This window comes from Haemorhous mexicanus, chromosome 2 (genome assembly GCF_027477595.1).
Source record: "Haemorhous mexicanus isolate bHaeMex1 chromosome 2, bHaeMex1.pri, whole genome shotgun sequence".
NCBI lineage: Eukaryota > Metazoa > Chordata > Aves > Passeriformes > Fringillidae > Haemorhous > Haemorhous mexicanus.
Window position 1 is genome coordinate 57,773,262 of NC_082342.1, and position 20,442 is coordinate 57,793,703.

Genomic DNA, 20,442 nt, shown 5'->3' on the forward strand with positions numbered 1-20,442 from the left:
CCCTCTTAAAAAATTTTCAGCATTTTCCCTGAAGAACTCATCAAGAAAGTTGTCCTCATGCATATGTTGAGAACATATGCATTTACAGAAGAAAAGACCCCAGCACACCCTCTTTAATGTCACCACATTTAAATATTAAACTTACCTGCATTAAACTTTGGCGACTGCAGAGCAATCACAAATTTGGATATTAACACCTGTACAGTCAGACTGCAGCAATCTCATTTAAGATTCATAAATATAAATATTTTATATAAATATTTTATCATCACTGGATATTTTCTTTCAGTTTCTACAAGCTAAGAAAAAATGCAGGCATTCTAGCTTAATTTTACAACACACCAGACATTCATGAAACACTCATATGTTAGCCATGCTCTGCAGAAATCAAGATTCTCTTCATACCTTAAAATTCAGATGTTACAAAGTGATCCCCAGAGCCTCCATTTAGAGATTTAAGTTACCCTCTCAATCTTTCAAGGCAGAAAACTCAAAATATATGAGTAGGAACATATTTTAAAATATATGTGAGAAATGTCAAGCTACCATGTCAGAGGCTTCTATACAGAAATGTAATGCTTAGTATATAATATATGATACCATATAACATCATACCACCTCTTAGTCTAGCAACAAAAAATATATAAGAATAAATTGTCATATGTATTTGTTCCTTTTATAAGAATACTTGTCAAAAACAGTGTCCTTTAGAGGTTTGAAAAGGATAAATAACTAGGTTTCTGAAAACATCACATTAGTGAACACCAGACTCTAATTAGAAAAGGTATGGACTGGCATTTCTCAAATTTTTACTAGGAGAGGTATTCACTGATAATATTGTGGTTATTGGAAACAATAGCTACTGAAATATAATCAGACTAACCCCAAAAGTTTCAGTCTTAAAAGATGGGTTAGTTCCCTAAGTTGTTTCAGTAGATATACTGGATTGCTGAAGATTCAAAATTAAAACTCCTATTCCCCAAATGTGGGCAGTTTGCTGTCTACTGTGATATTCCAAAGGAGCATTTAAAAGGAAAAACAGAATATGAAACAGCTCTTTTAAAATTCTTGTAATCTCAGAACAAAGCACAGTATAGAACTATTGATAAGTCCACCATTTACATGAGTTAAAAAAAAATATATCATTGCAAGGGAAACTTTTCCATTCATACTCCTTAAGAAAACATTAACAAAAATTAATGACAATACAAACCAATTAACATGGGTCATAGTTCTTACCCTGGTAACTTTTCACTAGTGTCATCTTGTTGTAATCCTCTGATAAAATGAATTCCTGAGGGAGGGAAAGAAAAAACAAAAGAAACAGGGCTTAGAGATGTAAAGCATTTGAGGCTGTTTACATCTGAATACTGTACCTAGATAAGCTCTCTCTTCCTCACAACCCCAGCCCTATTTATACTTTTATCTATACCTTTAATAATTTTGAGTACCTAAAAACCTAAATTATTTCAATTTTTAAAGCTGCCAAAGACAATATTATGAGTGCTTTTGAATGGAATGGATGAAAGAAGAACCATTAAAAAAGAAATCAAAAAAGCTGACAGAAACGACTGGCTGTGAGCTGAGGTGCCACAAAATAAGGAACCTGAGACCTGGTGAACACCTGCTGCTCAGGACTGCCTGGGCAGACACCTGCCCCTGTGCACAGCTGTGTGTGCCCACATGTACATTTGTATCCATGTGTGTGCACACACTAAATACACCCCAGCCTGAACACTCAGGAAATGAAATATGCAAGAGACCCTCCAAATTGCTCAGCCCAGGCTAGGTACCAACATAGGAAGGGAATGCATTTCAGGTTTCTGTTAAAAAGCCTCTCAGTCCTTCAGACAAACAGAAACCCAAACTTCTCTGCATCCAGGCAAGAGCACACCCATAGGGACAGGCTCTGTTGTCTTGGTGCTGCTGTTCAATTTCCAGTATGGCTTTTGCATGGAGAAATGTTGAGCATGGCAGCCTCAGCTCCTGGAAAAGTCAGTTGGTTAAACTCACTGACCACCCAGGTGCTCCTGCAGATTGTTTTGAAGAGGAAAGTTACTCAAAACTGGGGAAACAGAATGGACACTACCAAACTCCTGCAACATCTCTCTGGAGGAAACACCCAAGCCAAGGGTAGGCTTTGTGGCAGCACCACATGAAGTACCTTTCAGAGAGCTGTCAGGTATCTGTGTACATACATCACATATTCAGAGAAACACAAAGAAAAAATGAAGGAGTGTAAAACCACATCATTTTAATAATTTATAGCAAACTACACAGCAACTCCCTGTGTTAATCTGCCTAGAGGACACAAGAAGTAAAACCTAACTCATTTAACCTGAAATAGGATGGAAAACTAAAATAAACATTACAAACACAAGATAAGCGAATTTGATAAACATATGGTTGTGAAATGTTCTTGTGCACATGCCAAAAGCACTAGAGAAAACTGGACTTCAGAAGCCTACAGACTATGTGTGAGGCAAACCAAGTGTTTAATGCAAAAGAGCAAAAGACATTCTAAACCCCAACAAGCCAGTATTTCCTCTCAGTTTCCAAAGTACAATTTAAAAAGAAGTCACTCTGTATTTTCTGTTAGGTCACTGCAGGTAATCTGCCTGGCCTTCAGCACCAGAATTATTCAAACACATCACATCTACTGCTTGGCACCAAGGTGGAGAGGTTACGGTGCTCATCTGTGGAACATCTACAGATCCCAGCTTTCAGAAAAACAACTGTGATTTGAGGCAGCTATGTATTCTGCTCTCTATATTTCTGTTCATAAATTTGTTACTAATACATTCTCTTAAATTGCTCTCTGCTTTATCTTCCTTTCCTTAATCTGCTCCAGCTCCCAGAAGGTTTCTCTGGCAGCTGAGGACTACAGTGGGGAGTGTTACTTTAACAGCAGTAACAAATAAATTAAGTCAGCTGGATTTCTATAACAGGGTCACCCTAGCTCTACAAACCACAGAAAGTTTAAAACCTGCTATACCTTTCCAACAACTAACAGGGGAACTCGTTTTCCTTAACGACTGCCTGAAGAATATTGTATCACCACATGAAATGCTTTACTACAAAGCCAATTTGAAGCAGAACCCTGTGCTAGAATGCTAACTTTCTGCTATTGTTTCCTAAAGAGAAATTGCTCTAATTGCTGCAACACCTGATGGGAAGATACATCTGCCTTTCCCACCAATTTGGCTGTCCTTGTCTCTGACTGCAGTGGCACACAGATGCTGGTGACTTCAGGTGGGATGTAGAGATTGGACTGCATGCTCATTTTTATTTGCCTTTTTCTCTCAACAGATTTGATGTTGCCATTCTGTTTTGTGATCCAAAGAGCCCCACAATTTCATTGGAAGACTGAAAAGGCTTTTGAATATCTCCATTATAATACAATAAATCAAACGTGTGGTTTGTAAGGTGTATCCAAGTATTGATTACCACTGTATTTTTTAATATAAACCACAGCTATGTACTATCAATACACTACTCCATCCAAAATAAAGACAAATATAGTACAAGATAAACACAGTTTCAGTTAACCTAAATACTGCATATAATTTTTTCCCCCTAAAGACTTCTTGCATATAATTTTTTTTGAAAGAACATGATAATTTGTGATGCATTTTCTAAATCTTTCTGCAGGTCTCCCCACTCCCCTTTACAATCTCTCGTGTTCTTCCACTGCATTTATTGCCCTCTCCCTCTTCAGGCCAAATGCATTAGTTGTGTCACTAGACAGGTATTTTACCACAGGGCGCCTTGCTCAAGAAATTCATGCCCTATTGCACATAAAATGTGCAATCGGCACTACAAAAACACTGACTACATCTCTTTAACACTGTACCAGCAGAAGCTGTTTTTTTTATCCTTGCCTACGTAGATGTTTTGCTCCTCTCAGAGCTGCTGACGCTCAGTTCTCATTAGGCAGCTTCTGGCTCTTCTTAATGAGCTGGAAAAGCTGGGGTCACCTACACAGCTCACTCAGTGCTTGTTAACAGAACAGAGAAAGACTTCTGAGTCCTGTGCAACCCTTTTGCACAGGAGGGGTTGGGACACATCAGAGCATTCAGGGTGGTAAAATCAAACACCATCCTTGCAGGGATTAAAAACAACTTTTCTGGCAAGATCACTCTTCATCCTTCAGAGGTGGTTTTGGAGCTACATTACTACCCTTTTGTCAAAACGTTAATGCTCACTCTTGCCTGTTTCAGGTGAGCTTATTATTACAACAGCAACTTGGTACCATGAAAGTCTTCACAAAGCACAAACGAGAATTCTTGAAGACTGTCAAAATCTAGCTGTCCACTGATGTACAAAGACTCACAACTATTCCTTTGTGTAGCATACCCCCTTCATACTGAAACACATACACCCACCACAAACTTCTCTCGAGCAAAAGACTCAAGAGCTATAAAGCCTCATCCTAGAAATAGTATTAGCATACTGTTTAAATAATTCAGAGTCCTTGGCCATGGGGCTGGGTGACATGGTCCAGGAACTAAGGAATATCCATGCCTTCCCAGAGCTTCATGTATATGCCAACTGATGTAATGCAAAATGGAAAACTCTGCTAAAGCAACTGAATCAATTTCTAAGTTAATAATCTTTATATATTAGTTATGTGTTACCCATGCACAGGCTATTTCCCACCCTGGGGAATTTGCAGCCTGCTCTTTGATAGATGATGCCATTTTGACAACACGCTACAGATCTCTTTATAGGCTTGACTTTATCCTGTTAACACAAGTGACTGACTGCACTCTCAGGTCTTCCAGAGAACAAAAAACACCTGCTTCAGAAATGGAAGTGAATGAAAACTCTTAAATCTTTTGTCACACACTACATCCATATCTGTTGGGAAAAAAACAAGTCTCTATAAATAATGCCAGCATTTTCACTTTATTTATTATATAATTTCATGTCATTTCTTGAGGTAAAAAAACACTAAACTCCCCACAACATAGAGGGGAAGGTTGTACATCCGCAGGTAGAGCCTGACTCAGTCTCAGGTATTCAAAATACTGTTAATGACCTAGTCAAACTTGTAGACAGCTGCAAAATCAGATGAGGTGGAAGATGAATTTATCTTAATAAGTGCCATCTCCAAGGACAAATTCTGAAGGGATTATTCTGGTGCCCTGCTGTCCTTGTGGCTCTGCTCAAAGTATGTAACAGCTTCATACAGACTTAGGCATGGTCAGCAAAAAAAGGAGAAATTTAATTCATCTTTAGCTACCTAAAAACTACATCCCTCATTTCTATCTCCCCAAAAATGAAGAAAGACATTTATGCCATTTCATAATGGTTTCTAGAAAAACTAACATGCGTGCATCCAAAGACAATTCATCTCTCTTCTACTGGCTGCAGAATCTAATATTTAACTTTATTTAGGAAATGAGTTTTCAAATGGATGAAAGAGGTGAGAAGTCTCGTCTTGGCAGTGGAAGTCTCCTGTTTATTGCAAGTAGAAGACCCTTCTTCTGCTTCTTGTGTTATCATAAGAACCTTGCAGCCATTAAAGTATGTTTTTTCCAGTTCTGAGCAAGGAATTTATGTCCAGAATAAAGTCTTTTGGCTCCCAAAAGGAATTTCAAGCAGTCCCTAAGATGTCATTTCCTCTCAAAAAAGGATTTGCCAACTGTAAAAAAGGCAGATCACAGAAAGTTTGGGTTTTTTACATTAGGTGCCACCACTCTTCAAGCAAGATGCTAGACAATCTTTACTCAAGATAATGGTGTGCTGTGCTGCACAAAGGTTTGTGCAGCCCCCGTGCTGAGAAGTGACAAAAGGTTAAAAACAATCTCTTCTTCTCTGTAAAAGCAGAACTTGCTGCCTTGTTTCACAAAAGAGGTGGCCATACAAGCTCACTTCAGGTGGCTTTGCTGGAACTTCTTTCTGTACCAACAGTGCTGCCCATCCTTCTCAAAATGCAGAATACGCATTCCTGAGGTGCCACACTTATAACCAAAATCCTTACAGCTTACAAAAATTTCACATAGAATAAAAAAAGGCAGTTCCACTTTCTTATCTCCATTTACACCAGAAAGTACTTCCTTGCACTGTAAAAAAAACCAATCATTTGAAATTATGTGTCACTCTCATGACTATCAGCTCACAGCCCTTATCAGGAATCCTTTCTTTTTACCCAAAGTGAAGGCACAGAATAATTGTCAGGGTTTTATTGGTATGGTTGGATGGTTTTTTGTTTGGGTTTTTGTTTGGCTCTGTACCCAGCAGCCAAATGTGCTGGGCATTACAAAAGTGTTAATGTGGAGCAGCTGACTAATTCCCAAATATTTCAAGCTGCTCAAACAAATTGCCTGTACTTTCCCTTTGAGGAAATTAAAATAAGGGTACTAAGGTCACCTTGCTGCAGTAAGTTCTCTTATTTTGGGGTCAATGTGCCCTGCTTATGTATTCCTGTGCTAAAATAATCATCATAGCTGGGCTCAGGAAAGAAAATTTATCCCTTCCTCAAGAGGGTGGTTGTAACCTCTGTTCAAGTATCTGGGGGTGTTCTCTATCCCCCAGTATTTCTGGGATTTGAAAACAGGGCTCCCCTTGCTCATCCATTCCCATCCCCACCACTTCTAGCAGCACATTACAGTTGTGGCTACTCTTACAAGTCGTAGGTTTCCTACAGATGAAAACATTTCATCCTTTGTAGAAATTTTTGGAGTGCATTTTTTCCCTACCACACAAGTGCTTGCAGCTTACAGAAGACTAAATCAAGCAACACAGACAAGCACTTCCCCCTTCCTATATACTCATACCCAGAATGGGAAAAGAAAAACCCAGCTTAGCAACAAATAGAATCTGCCTTAGATGTGGAAATACAAACCTATAAATATCCAAAGTCACGTGTAGGTTTATCACCTGCATATCTCATTTACCTTTTTTAGCTTCAGAATGGAAAATATTTGACCCCATTTACTCTGAAGCATCCTCTGACTCTTCAAAACAAAATGCCTCCAAGATGAAGGACACACCTCCCATGATGCCAGAGTATTTAAATACCTTATTTACAGTTGCCTTCACATTCCTCAAAGGCCTGGTGAAAACAAAAGTGCCTAGTAGGACCAGCAAATTTCAGCTATTTCAGAGTGGGAAGGAGAGAATTTCAGAGGTGCAGAGAATTCTCTGGAATCTATCCCATCTCCTAGATACAAAAGGAAAAACCTCCTACAGGCACACAAAACTCTGCTATTAGGCATTAATAGCTTTATAGGTCAAAACCTTGACATCTTTGATGGAGATTACAGGCAACAGCTAAAAGGGTCACATCGCCTTTCCCAAACACCATACTGGCTTTAGTGCAGACAGCTGCCCCTTCTATCAGCCTGAAAACACTCATTCAGTTACAAGGCCCATAAGGCAGAGGTAACAGCAGAAAAATCTGAAGTGATGGTAAACTGATCTTGAACTGGAAGAGGAATCTATTGATGAGGCACATGTGAAAAATACCTCTGACCCATGACTCTTCCACTCTTCCAAAGTGGTACAGCTTTTTATTCATCATGCCACAAGAAAAATCCGATTAATAAGGTAAACTGCTACCCTCTACCATAGATCTAAAAGACACACTCCTCTTTAAATATCCTACTTCCTTTCCACACGTCTCTATCTCAGATGTCAATAAACCAAATCTCCCAGCAACCTCACTGTCAATTAGAAGCAACTCCTCTGAAGGGAGAGGAAAACAAAATCTGAAGTTTGGAATAGCAGATAGACATGGAGCAGAAATCCACCTTCTGCCTCTAAGAAGATGATTTTTTCCTCCTCTTAATTGCTGCTTTCAGAAAACTTTGCTATCATGTAATTAACAAGTCACTTAAATTTAATAAAACAGCTGTTTTTCTGTGTTATTTTTTAAGAGATATGCAAATTAAGACAGCTTGTTGACTTGCCCAATAAATATGGTAAACCCCACTCAGTCTCTTTGTGGCAGCTGGAATAAAATTTTTAATAATCTAGCATTTTCTGTACTACAGATTTATTTCCACTATCATTAAAAAGTCTGTCTCCCAAACACTAGGCAAAAATATTCTCACCACATCATCACACAGAAACTTCTCAAAAAGGAAGCATTTCAACTAGAAATCTTTGGATGTACTTACTGAGATTGTACCATTGTCTAGACCTATGGACAGCCTTCTGGTTTCCGGGTTAAAAGACATGCATGAACATGGAGCTGAAAAAAATGAACATGTTGATGAAGTTAACAAAACTGTGATTCTCATTTTCTTGAAGCTCTGGAAAGCCTAAAATTAGCTAACATGCTTTATGATGCTGTGCAGCATTTTGAGCTACCAATAGACAAGCATTAAAATAAAAGTGTTCTTGAAATTCATTCAACCCTATCCTATTAGGACATGGAAAAATAGCTATTTCTTGCTCCAGTTCCTTAATTTTTTCTTACTAGTTATCTGTAAACAAGCCTTTCATATAAGAGCAATGGTGCTGCTTTGATATAAGAGGCACTTGACATTTCAGTATAAATCAGAGATTACTTAGCTGAATAATTTAGTTTTTTACATTTGCCTGAACTGTGCTGACAATAAAACAAAACACTACATTATGTCAGAGGCTTGCATCCTATACCTGCAGTAAGAAAATTTCCCAGTAGGAATCAACATATCAACTAAAATTAAGGACTGAGTTCAACTGTCCCCTACTCCAATTCCATCATAGACAGCAACTATGACAGTATCACATACTGTGGTCAAAATATAAGTTTTTATCTAAAAACTAGCCATTGCTTTATTACATTGATATTACTCAAATAAATATCAGGAATTATCCTGAAATTGTACACAAGATGGTCACAGTATGCTCTCTCAAGGATCTGGCAGGATTTGTATCAAGGGTAAAACCAGGTTTCCTAGCAAGAATTCAAGAGCTGTGCTTGGCTGAATTGAAAATGTGTGAAGTTACATTCAGAAAGCAGGTATTGCTTTTACTACCCAACACAACAGCATGCAGCTGGGAATCCTGCTGTCCCAACAGAAACCTTCAGGAATTATTTTTCAGGAGCAATTCCCAACTGCAGCTAGGATAACAGTAAGAGTTATAAAGCTTTATAAACCATATTCTTATGATAAATATAGAGTACAGTCAGATGCACTTTTAGTTCTGCTTTTCTCGCCCCTCTTGGTTTCCACTGTCCGTTGTGATTGCTTGCATGTTTGTGTTACTAACAAACTTGGAGTCCTCTCTTTTGCAGTACTGTAATCCAGTACCTTAATTTGTGAAATGTCCCTCTTAGGACTAAACAGCCCATAGCTTAGCAAATCTTCCTTGATAGTTCAATTGGCAGCAAAGCTATATGAAGAAGAGGCAATGTTGACTGTAATAAAACTTGTTCACTTTCAGTATTGACTCCCTCTTGAAATGTTTCCTGGAGGACAAATACCACAAACAGCAAGCCCATCCAATCCACATCCAGGCATGCCTCTCAGTTTATTTCTTTCCTGGAAGGGGTGACTGAACTGAATCAATTAAAAGGCTTCAGTTCAAAGAAACTGACACAAAGGAAACAATTAAATCAGGCTTAGTAACAGTGACAAAACTGCTCCTTCCTGTACCTCTTGCTTAGAAAAGGCAAACTGGAAACATCCCTTCCAAAGGTGGGGCATTACTATTATATTGAGGCTTCTATGCCTGTAGCAAAATAAGAGTTGTAGGAAAAAAATGGACAGAAAAGTCTCCAATTCTAAGCATAATAAACATCAAATAAGTTTAAAGACACTTAATGCCAGAACAGGTATATCACACAGCAGCTTTTAAATGCTGGACACTGGGCATACATTGAAAGAGCTACCAGTATCAATGAAGGCAATGAACAGCTCACTCAGAAGTTGCCTAAGGTAAAAGAATTATTTGAAGTATGCTTTTCCCAAACACTTCAGAAGCAAATGATGCAAGCAATTGCTTGACATGATTACAAAAGAAGTAACTTCTGAATTCCAGACCTGTGTGTACACAGTCATAGCAGTGTAAAGATACTTATTTTGCTATAAACATTTTTCCCAAGGGAACCCTTCAGTAACATGTGCACTTAGAAAAAGCATTATGTCAGCACTGAAATTATGTCCATACCAGCTACACTGATGTAGTCAAGTCGTGCCACTTGTAACAAGACTGCAGCAGCTTATTCTGGTAAAATTAAGACAATATTCAGGTATATTAGCACTTAGGCACATTAAAAAGAGGGGAAGAAAAAAAAAAAAAACCCTGAAACCTTAAGCTTCTGAGATATTTAAGACCATTTACAAAACATATCCAGGAAAAATAACAGCACTCTGAAGACTCTCTACTTAAGAACCTAGCTATGATTTAGATTTCAGACTGGAAAAAGACTCATCTGAACTGCTGTGGAGGACAAGCAGGATATTCCTGATGCAGAAGTCTGGCTGCAGTCTTTCCTTAAATACAGGGCAAATACACACTGATTTTTTTGTCTTTAGAAAATGAAATATGGAGGGAAATCCTAACTATGTATTTCAAGCTCTCAAAAGCATGGCACCTTCATTAGAGGCTGACAGAATCAGAAGAGAAATAGAGACTTTGTCCCTGCAATTTCTGGGACTCCCCTCTGAAGTGCCTAAACATGACACAGTTTAAGGCCAAAGGGGCATGTTTTGCATTGCAGTTGTTTTACCCTCCTGTTCAAAGCAAAGTGTTAGCTACGAAAATCATCATAAGACAAGCAGTGTATTATCTGCCTCAAAGACTGGATACACCATTGTTCACCAGTACAATAAATCCTTTACTCCATTCCACATCTGTAATAGGGGTTTTTGATTGCATTTAGGTCTTTTCATGTGTTTTAGTTTTGCTGTTTTTTTTTTTTTTATTAGAAAAGTTTACTTGACTCTTGACTGCAATTTCTTTACCTTTCATAAATTCGTCTGCTAAGCAGTTTTTTTTAATCCTCTGCCCAAAGTGACAAATCTAACCATGGTTACACATGTAATCAAGAGTACACATCTAACCAGGGTGACATGTTTACAGAGCTCTGTTGTTAATCAGCTGTTGAGACAACGCTGGTGTGAAGGAAATAGATTAGCAAGGTTTCAGTGTTCTTTCTCATGGGCTGGAGATGATGATCAAAAATATGGCCACTGTGTTGTCCAGAATTTTTTGACCACAGAATCACCCACAGGCAAGACATAAAACTTTCCCAATTAGGAGAAATTCTACCTCTAAGCTCAGAAGAGATCTATAATCTTGGCCTTTTTTTACCGTTAGGTATTTAATGATTTTGACATTCAGAATGTATTGATGATCTTGTTTGGGTGCAGAACTTGACCAAAGCACATCACTGAGTCAACCCAACTCCTCATCCTTCTCATTTCCCAGAGGACCTAGTCTGCAAATTCAGTTATTAAGGCTACCCAATATCAAATCATAAAACAGATTGGGTCACACATTACCACAGTCAGTCACAACTCATGTTAATGGGGTATCTAGAGGTAGGACTGCCACTCACACCTTGCTAAGCAGCACAAAGGCACCACTGTGCCTACTACATTTTTACACAAAGAAACTCTCAGCAGTCATTGCTCTTTAAACAACAAAACCCAGTATGAACCTAAAGCAGAACACCATCAAAAAGGTGATCAACACAGAAACAGACAAAACCATAATTTCCAGTCAAGTGCAGACTTGTGCAGATTCTGACTCAGAGCACATTCTATGATTTCCAAGCTTAAAGGCGTGACTGATTGTAATTGCTTCAGTTGTTAATTATACCTGATGATTCTTGAAACTGTTGAATAACACAATATAATTTCAGTATCTCATGCCTCAAAAGCTTACCAGCCTATGAAGTGAAGGAGCACTGTCAAGTGTTCAAATTCATGAAGGAGCTTTGAAATAGTCCCCCTTCAGTGGAACTGGATCTACTCCATCATTTCCACTGAAACAGTTATTACTGGCAATAACACAGCTTTGCTAAGACTGGAGGAGAACAAAATGATATTCAAATATGCAAATGTATACAAAAATACCACATGGAAAAAGAGAAGTATCAATGCCAAATAGCTAGAAAGGCCATTTCATAACAGTTTGGCTGGGGAAAGCAAACCTCTCAGGACCAGTCAAGGGAACTCAGGCCACTGCCAGTGAACATGACACAGCTGCAGAGACTGCCACTTCATTAGCTAGCTCCTAATACCTTCTGGGGCAAAATCGTGAGCAGAAAGTACCTTTGAGGACTGACATGTTCTTATGAGCTGGTCCATCAATAAAGGAAGATGGGGGGTCCTCCTCTCTACCAAATTGCTTTCTTAAAGCAGGCAAATACCATGGGGTCCCTAGAGTCCCAAACTGATGTTTTTCCACTAAAACTTACACCTACTAAATATTTTAGCTATCATGGAGACAGCTGTCTCTTCCAAATCTACCTATCTTAGCTTAAAATAATCCTTTCTCCAGACAGTATGAATACCTCCATGAGACCTGGTACGTGCTCCCCAATCTGGATTTAAGGCCAGCTTTACAAGCTTTTCAAAGACAGGCTAACCCAGCACATCTAATTGAAGCTGACTGAAGAGCATTAGCATATGCCTGCCTCTGATGACCTACAAAATTATATTCCTGCACTCAACACGGGGGTTACAGCAAGCAGCAAGGGCTGTCATTTTTTCAACTCTTTCTTGGAAAAATGGACATTGATCTGCAGTTTCTCAAAGCATGAACACTCTCTTTAGGAGAGGAGACATAATGGAGGGATCCATCAGGGAAATTTGGTTTTCCACATTCAATTGTAAAGGTAAAATGATTCTGCTTCTAAATTGGAAGAGCTGCCTTCCCTGTCTGGTATCCTCTCTATCACATTAGGTGACATGGAATATTAAGTTCTTACCAAATGAAACCATTTACCATTGCACTCTAATGGACTGAGCACACACAGTAGGAAGGGCAGAGTGATTTATACCGGAGACTTACAAAGCTTTATGGACTCCATTAGGGGCAGAATGCAAGACCACATTTTGAGTTCCCATATTTTAAAACCTGTGTTTGCATTAAACACTCATGCCTTGCTAACATGTCTGTATCCTTTTACTGCTGTAATCCCAGCAGCATTAGCATGTAACTTTGTAAAGCTTCACCAGTACCAAGAGGATTGTTCAAGAATAACATTTGATACAGAGATGTAAGTGTGCAAACAGTCATAAGCATGAAGTTTCATCAAAACTACTTTGCAAATCCACAGTAGATATTGAACATCTCCTTATACTTACATGGCATTGCATGGTATATACTGGGCCAGTACTGCCCACTGTCTCTCTTCAGCCAGACACGAACTGTTCTGTAAAAAAGAAAACACAACATATGTGTGAGGAAGAATTAAAAAATAATCATGACTGAATGAAAGCAAAGTGGTCATGATGAATGTACAACATGTTCTTCAAAATTAAATTATTTTGCTGAGAGGGAAAGTAAACCCATGAACTCCTACACCAGCCTGATACATCAGCCTCAGATTAACCCCTGTAAGGTGATGAGGGTAGACCCCTTGGTTCCATTCAGCATTCAACAACTTGGCTGAACATATCTCAACAATATTTGGAAACTGCTATGGCTTTTAGTTCTTTGCTTTACAAGGACTTGAACATGACTGTTCATTCAATGCTTCACACAAGAATTTGGGGCACCACAGGTAGCCCTCTAGAACATTCCTGCATCAGCCCTTCCAGTCTCTGCAGAAACCTTCCCCCGGCTCTCAGGGTAGGCCTTGGCCCACCTGCTGCCTGTTGTTTCATTGTTCTGCTTCAGGAAAATCCCGAAAAAAAAGAAGGAAGTTCTGAAATTTTCAGCTGCTTATTACTAAGGTTATGCCCATTTGTGCCAAAAACGACCTCTTCAGCTTCAGAAGAAGTCACTGAGCACAAAGAAACCAAACTTATTCTTCTCTGAAGAGGATGACAAATGTGACAAGCAGCCTTGCAGGTCTCCTCTGCCTCATCAGTTTGGAGTTGGTGTCTTTAGAGGCCCTTAGAATCACACAATGCTTCCTACAAACACATCAGCAGTTTCCTCTCTACTAGAAGATATTTCTAATGTATCTAAGGATTACTTTTGCTTTCTCATAATCATGTTATACTGTCAGATGCCTTTTACTCAATCCACGCCCTTCGGGGATTTGAGACAATTGTTGCTTGTTTCTACAGCAGAGGATCTGGACTGACGCACCATCTGGGTCATTAAATATTTATTATTTCAGCCCTCATTGTCATTTGCTTCTTTTGGTCCAGTCTCTGAAGCCTCCTTAGACTTGAAGCTCTCTCTTAACTTCAGTTCATCAATTAATTTCATTAAAACATGTCTAGTGACAGTGTCAACAGTTGAAACAGCATTAACCCATTACTTGTTTCTGCATAGCCCACTGTCACCTCACTTACAGCACCCTGTTCTTCTAATCCTTATATCTAATGTTAACCAGAAAACTCCCGATATAATACTGTATTCATGCTTTATTGATTTACACTGAATGTATTAACCTTTTCTAGAAAACATAGTTATCCAAGACAGCACCATGTTGGCATAGATTTTGACCCATCACGCACTTTTATTCAGTCTTTTCCCTCAAAATGACTATGCAACAGCAAATGCAGGAGGGATCTCAAACAATACTGTTTCTATAACTTGCACTTGATACTATTAAGGAAAAAGAAACAAGCAAGAATGGCTCTTTCCAGTACATGAAACATGGAAATACAGCTTATAGAAAAGACTGCATGATCATTTCTACTGTTACCTCATTTATTTCAAAAAGAAGATTGCAGCCCTCTTTAGTCAGTACAAATTCAGAGCAATGTCATAATACAAGAAATACATCATAATAGAATATAAATTGATCTAAGGCATTACATACACAAATATAGTCTGAATTGAGATGCCATGCATAATAAAGCAATTCAAGAACTAGTAATCTATCCTTCAAACTAAAGGCTGTACCACTTTGTCTTCCTGTATTGCTTATGTCCAAAATCAAGTCTCTGCTCATCTTACCCTGCCTCCAAACTCCTTTTACAGCAAATAATTCTGAGACCTTGTATATCTGGGCACTACACAAGCTAAATCTTTGAAGAAATATCTCAACAGGGTGTGTTGCTCTGAAAACTAACCCTTCACTGGGTTAACAAGTCCCAAGGTTAGGAAGCTCTCACAAATTACTCAAAACATGTAACACTCATTATAATTATGTCCTAAGTCTAATGGCCTTTTTGCGTTGAAGACAGCAGCAGCTCTGAAGCAAAGCCGCCAAAACATTTTATAAGGCTCAATTCACTGGCCAATAACAATGCTAACTATCTTTGATGGTGAGAGGGACAGACAAATCCCTCTGTCATTTCTCCCCACAGCTGACCATAGCTGTTGACCAGAGGCTCTAGATGCACATCAACCACTCAGTTTCCCAAATGGATGAGCTCTTACAAATGCATTTGCCCTTGACAAGTGAGGTCATTGTGGCAACAAATGAGTGTGCACAAAAAAATAATGGGATGAATCACAGGGAGCTGAAATAACTGAATATGAAACTACCCTGAGGAAATGCACCTGTGAGAGACCTGCCTTTCTTGACCATCCCAATCTAGGTATTCAAGTGCTATCTGTTTCAAAATCCCCAGGCTTCAACAAGATTGCCCTTCCTCTCCACTCTGATGCTCCTGCAAATAATAAATCCAGTACAACATCTTACAAATAATTCAGCTTACTAGGAAAGGACTGTGTAGAAGAACAGATCTTTCAAAAGCTGCAGGAAATAAAAATGAATTTTATGTGCAAAAATGGCAATAATTTAAATGCTTTGGGTTGGTTTTCTCATTGTTTATTAAACTGTACCCACTGCAGAATTTCTAATCAATTTGCCAGTTATATCAATTTTAAGATTTTTAGATGAATGATAATGAAGCAAAACATATTTTCTAGTAAAGTTTAAAACAAAGAAAAAAACTGCTGAAGGTTGTGTTACAAGTGAAGCTACTTATACTAATACAGGCCTCTTCTATAGGTACACAGTATGCTCATTTCTTAGTGTAGTCAAATAAATTTCCATTCAAGAACTAAATCATGTGACTAAATGACAACTAAATGAGAAACAAAGCATTCAAAGAATAAAAATACTATGAAAAGATGTCATCTAACTGTAAAGTGTGTTAAAAGAAACATAACCAGCAAGTCAGTTCAGCCAACTCTTTAAAGAAATAAGTATCTCCCCAGTAAATGATCTAAAATAAAAGATCTTGTATACAATTTATTTTAAAATTAATTACTTTTAAATTAATTAAATTACAATGCATATCTTTAAAGCAAACATTTAAAATTTACATAAAGCATTATAATGGATTTCCAATATCTATCTATAAGTTCATGTAAAAGCATGAAAATTATTCCTTCTGTCAGGATATGACAACTCAGAATTTTCTTCTTTTAAAGATCACTGAAATAGAAAAAGCAGTTCATTGAAAGAAGGAAAACCGACTTCAGTTCAGCAACCTTTTCTACGTAACTTTTTCCCAAAGTAGATTTGGGCTAAAGAATAAACCATACCAACTACTTAGTTTGGAGAAGCCAAATGTTCTTGGAAGAGCACATCTTTTTTCAGCTGAAGTTCCACCCATTTCTATATACTTCTTTACAGAATACTACCTACTAGATGTGAAACCCAGAGCTTCTGGAGCTTCTAAAGAATGCAAAGAAAAAAACCCAAACATGAATGAAAATAAGCTTTTTTTATGGATATCTAACATGAGGAGTACTTGGTGCTTGCATGGTTACTGGACTTAAACAGCACCCACCTGGGTCAGGATTCATCCTTCAGCTGCTCTAGAGTGATTCAGTCAGCGTCACCATGGAAATGAGTTGTCCCTTCATTCTGCTGCCAGCAAATTGACTTGGAAAGATTTTTAGAAGCTGTCAAATCGATGGATATTCTTCTAGTCTTTTCATAACAGAGATGATTTATTTTTAAATGAGACAGGCTATACAGAAATAATTCTGCCATCCAAAAGACAGGCTATGTCTTCATATATTAAGGGAATGTGAAAATTGCCAATTTTAAAAGAAAAATTGCTTCTCTCTGTTATGATGAAGAGAATGTGCTAAGGTCCAGGTGGCTATGGATGTACCAGCAGGTCTCAAGCACACTGCCAGGCTGTGCAGGAGGTGAGCTCGCTTGGGCACCTACTACTCATGGAGGTGCCTATGTCAACAGCAGCACGTCCGCCTCAGTGTGGCAGCTCTGTGGATCACCATCTACAGAAACTTATTCAGTCACTGATATCTCATTTCTGATAAAAACCATCTGTTCATACAAATCCAACTTTGTGCATCTAGGCTGCAGTGTGCCTCGTGAAAATATGCACAATGTTGCCAGGTTGAATGCTTTATCCTTACTCTGGCCTGAGCAATCACCTCACTACTGGAAAACTCAGTGTTGCTTGGAATGCTGGAGTTGAGTTTCTGTGAGTGACTCATAGCAGGACTCCTGTCTTTTCTCCTTTATGCCTTGCATGAAATTAAGGCAAAAGACAGACACTGGTGTTGCACACAGTACAGACATGCTGATGTGTCAAAGCACTGGCGCAAGACATTTGCATGTTGCAATACTGAGAAATCTGTGGTAGGGAGATCCATTATCTCAAGAAACAAGATCCCTATAACACTCCTGCAGAATATCCACAAACCCACCAGATCTAGTTTCACAGTTTGAGTGAGGAAATCTAATATATGTTTCCCATAACAGATCCTTCCTCTCCTGTTCATTTTTTTTTCCCTTTCTCACTTCTGTCTTTTAAAAAGTTTCTCTTTGCTGAGATGCACTTCTGTAACATTATCACCTTCATGCCCCAGACATACATCAGAGTATAACAGAACAGAGGTAACCTCAACACAAATAATTTACTACATTATTTCATTGGTATTCTTGGGAAATTGTTTTAAATGGCATTTTAATGTATTCCTTATTGTTTGTACCTTGGACCATATACTGTGGGATTATTTTATCTCTTGTTTTGCTGAGCAACCAAAACCGCTAAGCATCAAATGAAATGTGAAATTATTTTAAAGTTTTCTATTTTATTATTTTATAGTTTTATTCTTTTTTGTAGTGAGGATACAAATTACAGAGGTACAGAAACTTTAATCTGTCACTTTCTAAAGTCATCAGGCTTATTCAGAGACCTTTTGCACATAACAGCTCCTTGGGAAAGGGGGCTATGTCAACAGTGCAAATGACGGTTAAAAAGAAACATTTCCTACTGTCTACTGTTCTAACTACAGAGCTGATTTAACACAGTTTCAGAACAGTTTTGAAAAAGGAAAAGGAATACACTAAACTATTGTGGAATGTCCTTTAAAACACTCCTCCAGCTATTCACTGACAGAAGAAACAAAAAGATATTAGGATAATGTTATATAAGCATTAGTGCAATCTGTGAGGTTTCAGGCATACCTAATGGAGTATTAGTACATATTCTTACCATCATACACTGAAGACTTCTATAGTGTTGAAAAGAAACCCCACCTATTCCTAAATATCCAATAACAGACAATTCAGAAGTATGCAAAAGACATGTTTCTGTAGAAACTAAATATCTGCATTTGTGACAGCAAAAGCTCTACCTGATGTCATTAAACAAACATGACAATAGTAGCCTTTGAAGTCCAAGTCCACCACTGATGGCCTTATCACCTTTAGCAAGGACACACTGCCATTAGAAGTAGGATAAGGAAAATTATTTAACAACTGTGTCAGACTGAATTATACAGTATATAAATCCCTCAACATGTCCAGAGACTTTTTGCAGAGATGGGAAGAGATTCTGACTTCCCCTGCTTGGTGACATGGAACACTACTGTGAATAAAGGATCTTTCATGCTTAGTGGCAGCTCATGAACCACTGCCAGTGTACTGGAACCAGTGATGAGGAGTTCCATCTCTCCAATAAATTTTGAAAGAAAGTATATCAAAGCAAAAATCAAAACCAGGACTAGTTTCTGAGCCAGCTTGCATTTCAGGGAAAACAAACAGAAATGTAATAGCAGAGTGCCAAAGCCACAGGCAACAACACGACTTTTTCTAACAGTCCTTATCCTATGCCCTCCTAAATGAAAAGGAAAAAAAAACCCTCAAGACAAAACCCCAGTACTCCCACACCACCCCCACCAAACCAAACACCAAAGGCCCAGGGAAGTGCATGACTGTCTCCCACTCAGACTCCCCATACTAATTCCCACAAACCCTATCACACAACTATGATGGACGGTTCTGCATATACCCTGAAATACTGGGGCACATTGTTTTCCAGGTGCTACTTGTTTTCCCCGGTTTTGATGAACAAATGTGTGATTTCAGCTGAACTAGTCAAAGATTAACTCACTCAACTTTTTCTGAGCCTGAGACCGTGTACAGCTATGCAGCCACACCATAAGAAGGATATAAAGCTATTTAGAGAGCATGCAATGGAGGCAGTAAGGATGGTGAAGAATCCTGGAGAGGAAGCCGCATGAGGAGTGGCTGAGGTCACTTGGCCTGCTCAGCCTGGAGGAGACTGAGGGGGGACTCCATAGCAGTCTGCAGCTTCCTGCCAAGGGGAAGTGGAAGGGCAGGTACTGATCTCTTCTCCCAGGAGGCCAGCAATAGAACTTGAGGGAATGACATGAAGCTGAGGAGGGGAAGTTTAGGTTGGATATTAGGAAAAAGTTTTTCACTGTAACGGGCTCCCCAGGGAATTGGTCACAGCACCAAGCCTGCTAAAGTTCAAAAAGCATTTGGACAGAGCTGTCTGGCATGTTGTGTGATTCTTGGGAGTGTCCTGTGCAGGTCCAGGAGTTGGACTTGATGTTCCTTGTGCGTCCCTTCCAAGCCAGGATACCCCATGATTCTATGATCACTGTAGATCTGGTCTAGGGTCTTTTATATTACAAAAGGGCAGGTTCAGTTTCTGAAATGAAGTGCAAGAGCTACAAGTTCAGAAAAGGGAGAAAATGTATGGGGAAAAGATTAAAGAGTTCTGAAGGATGGAATGTTTTACAGAGGTTCTCTCTTAGCACTGATTACATAAAGGCATTTCTAGAAGATATAATATCCTCATGGTAACCTTGGTCTGTAACTCATCATTGGGCTTCCCATAAAATGGAAGTATTTTGAATAATGATAAGATACCTTGTATCTGTATTTTGAATAACTGAGAATAATTTTGAATAATAAGAGATACTCTGTATCTCTCAAGCGCTGCAACAAAGCCACAGAAGCAGCAAGATCTGACTTCAAGAGGAACCCGGGCCAGCTTCCAACAGCCAGCACCTTTGACATCCTGTTCTTGTATCCAAAACGCTGCTGCCATTGTCACCAACCCAGAAACCCTCATACACAAAGCTCAGAAGCACCAGAGAAAAAGGATCATGGCAATGGAGGTGAGC

General features: G+C 38.7%; 1 protein-coding gene across 1 annotated transcript in view; it reads right to left on the reverse strand.

Moving 5' to 3' along the window:
- The window catches only part of WDFY2 (WD repeat and FYVE domain containing 2), a 59,646-nt gene that overhangs the window by 15,740 nt on the left and 23,464 nt on the right, over positions 1 to 20,442 (reverse strand). The window contains exons 2-4 of the mRNA XM_059838973.1: positions 13,257 to 13,324; positions 8,127 to 8,200; positions 1,240 to 1,294 (exon numbers count right to left, since the gene is read on the reverse strand). Of these exons, the coding sequence (XP_059694956.1) occupies positions 1,240 to 1,294; positions 8,127 to 8,200; positions 13,257 to 13,324 (197 nt within the window). The remainder of the gene's footprint in view (positions 1 to 1,239; positions 1,295 to 8,126; positions 8,201 to 13,256; positions 13,325 to 20,442) is intronic.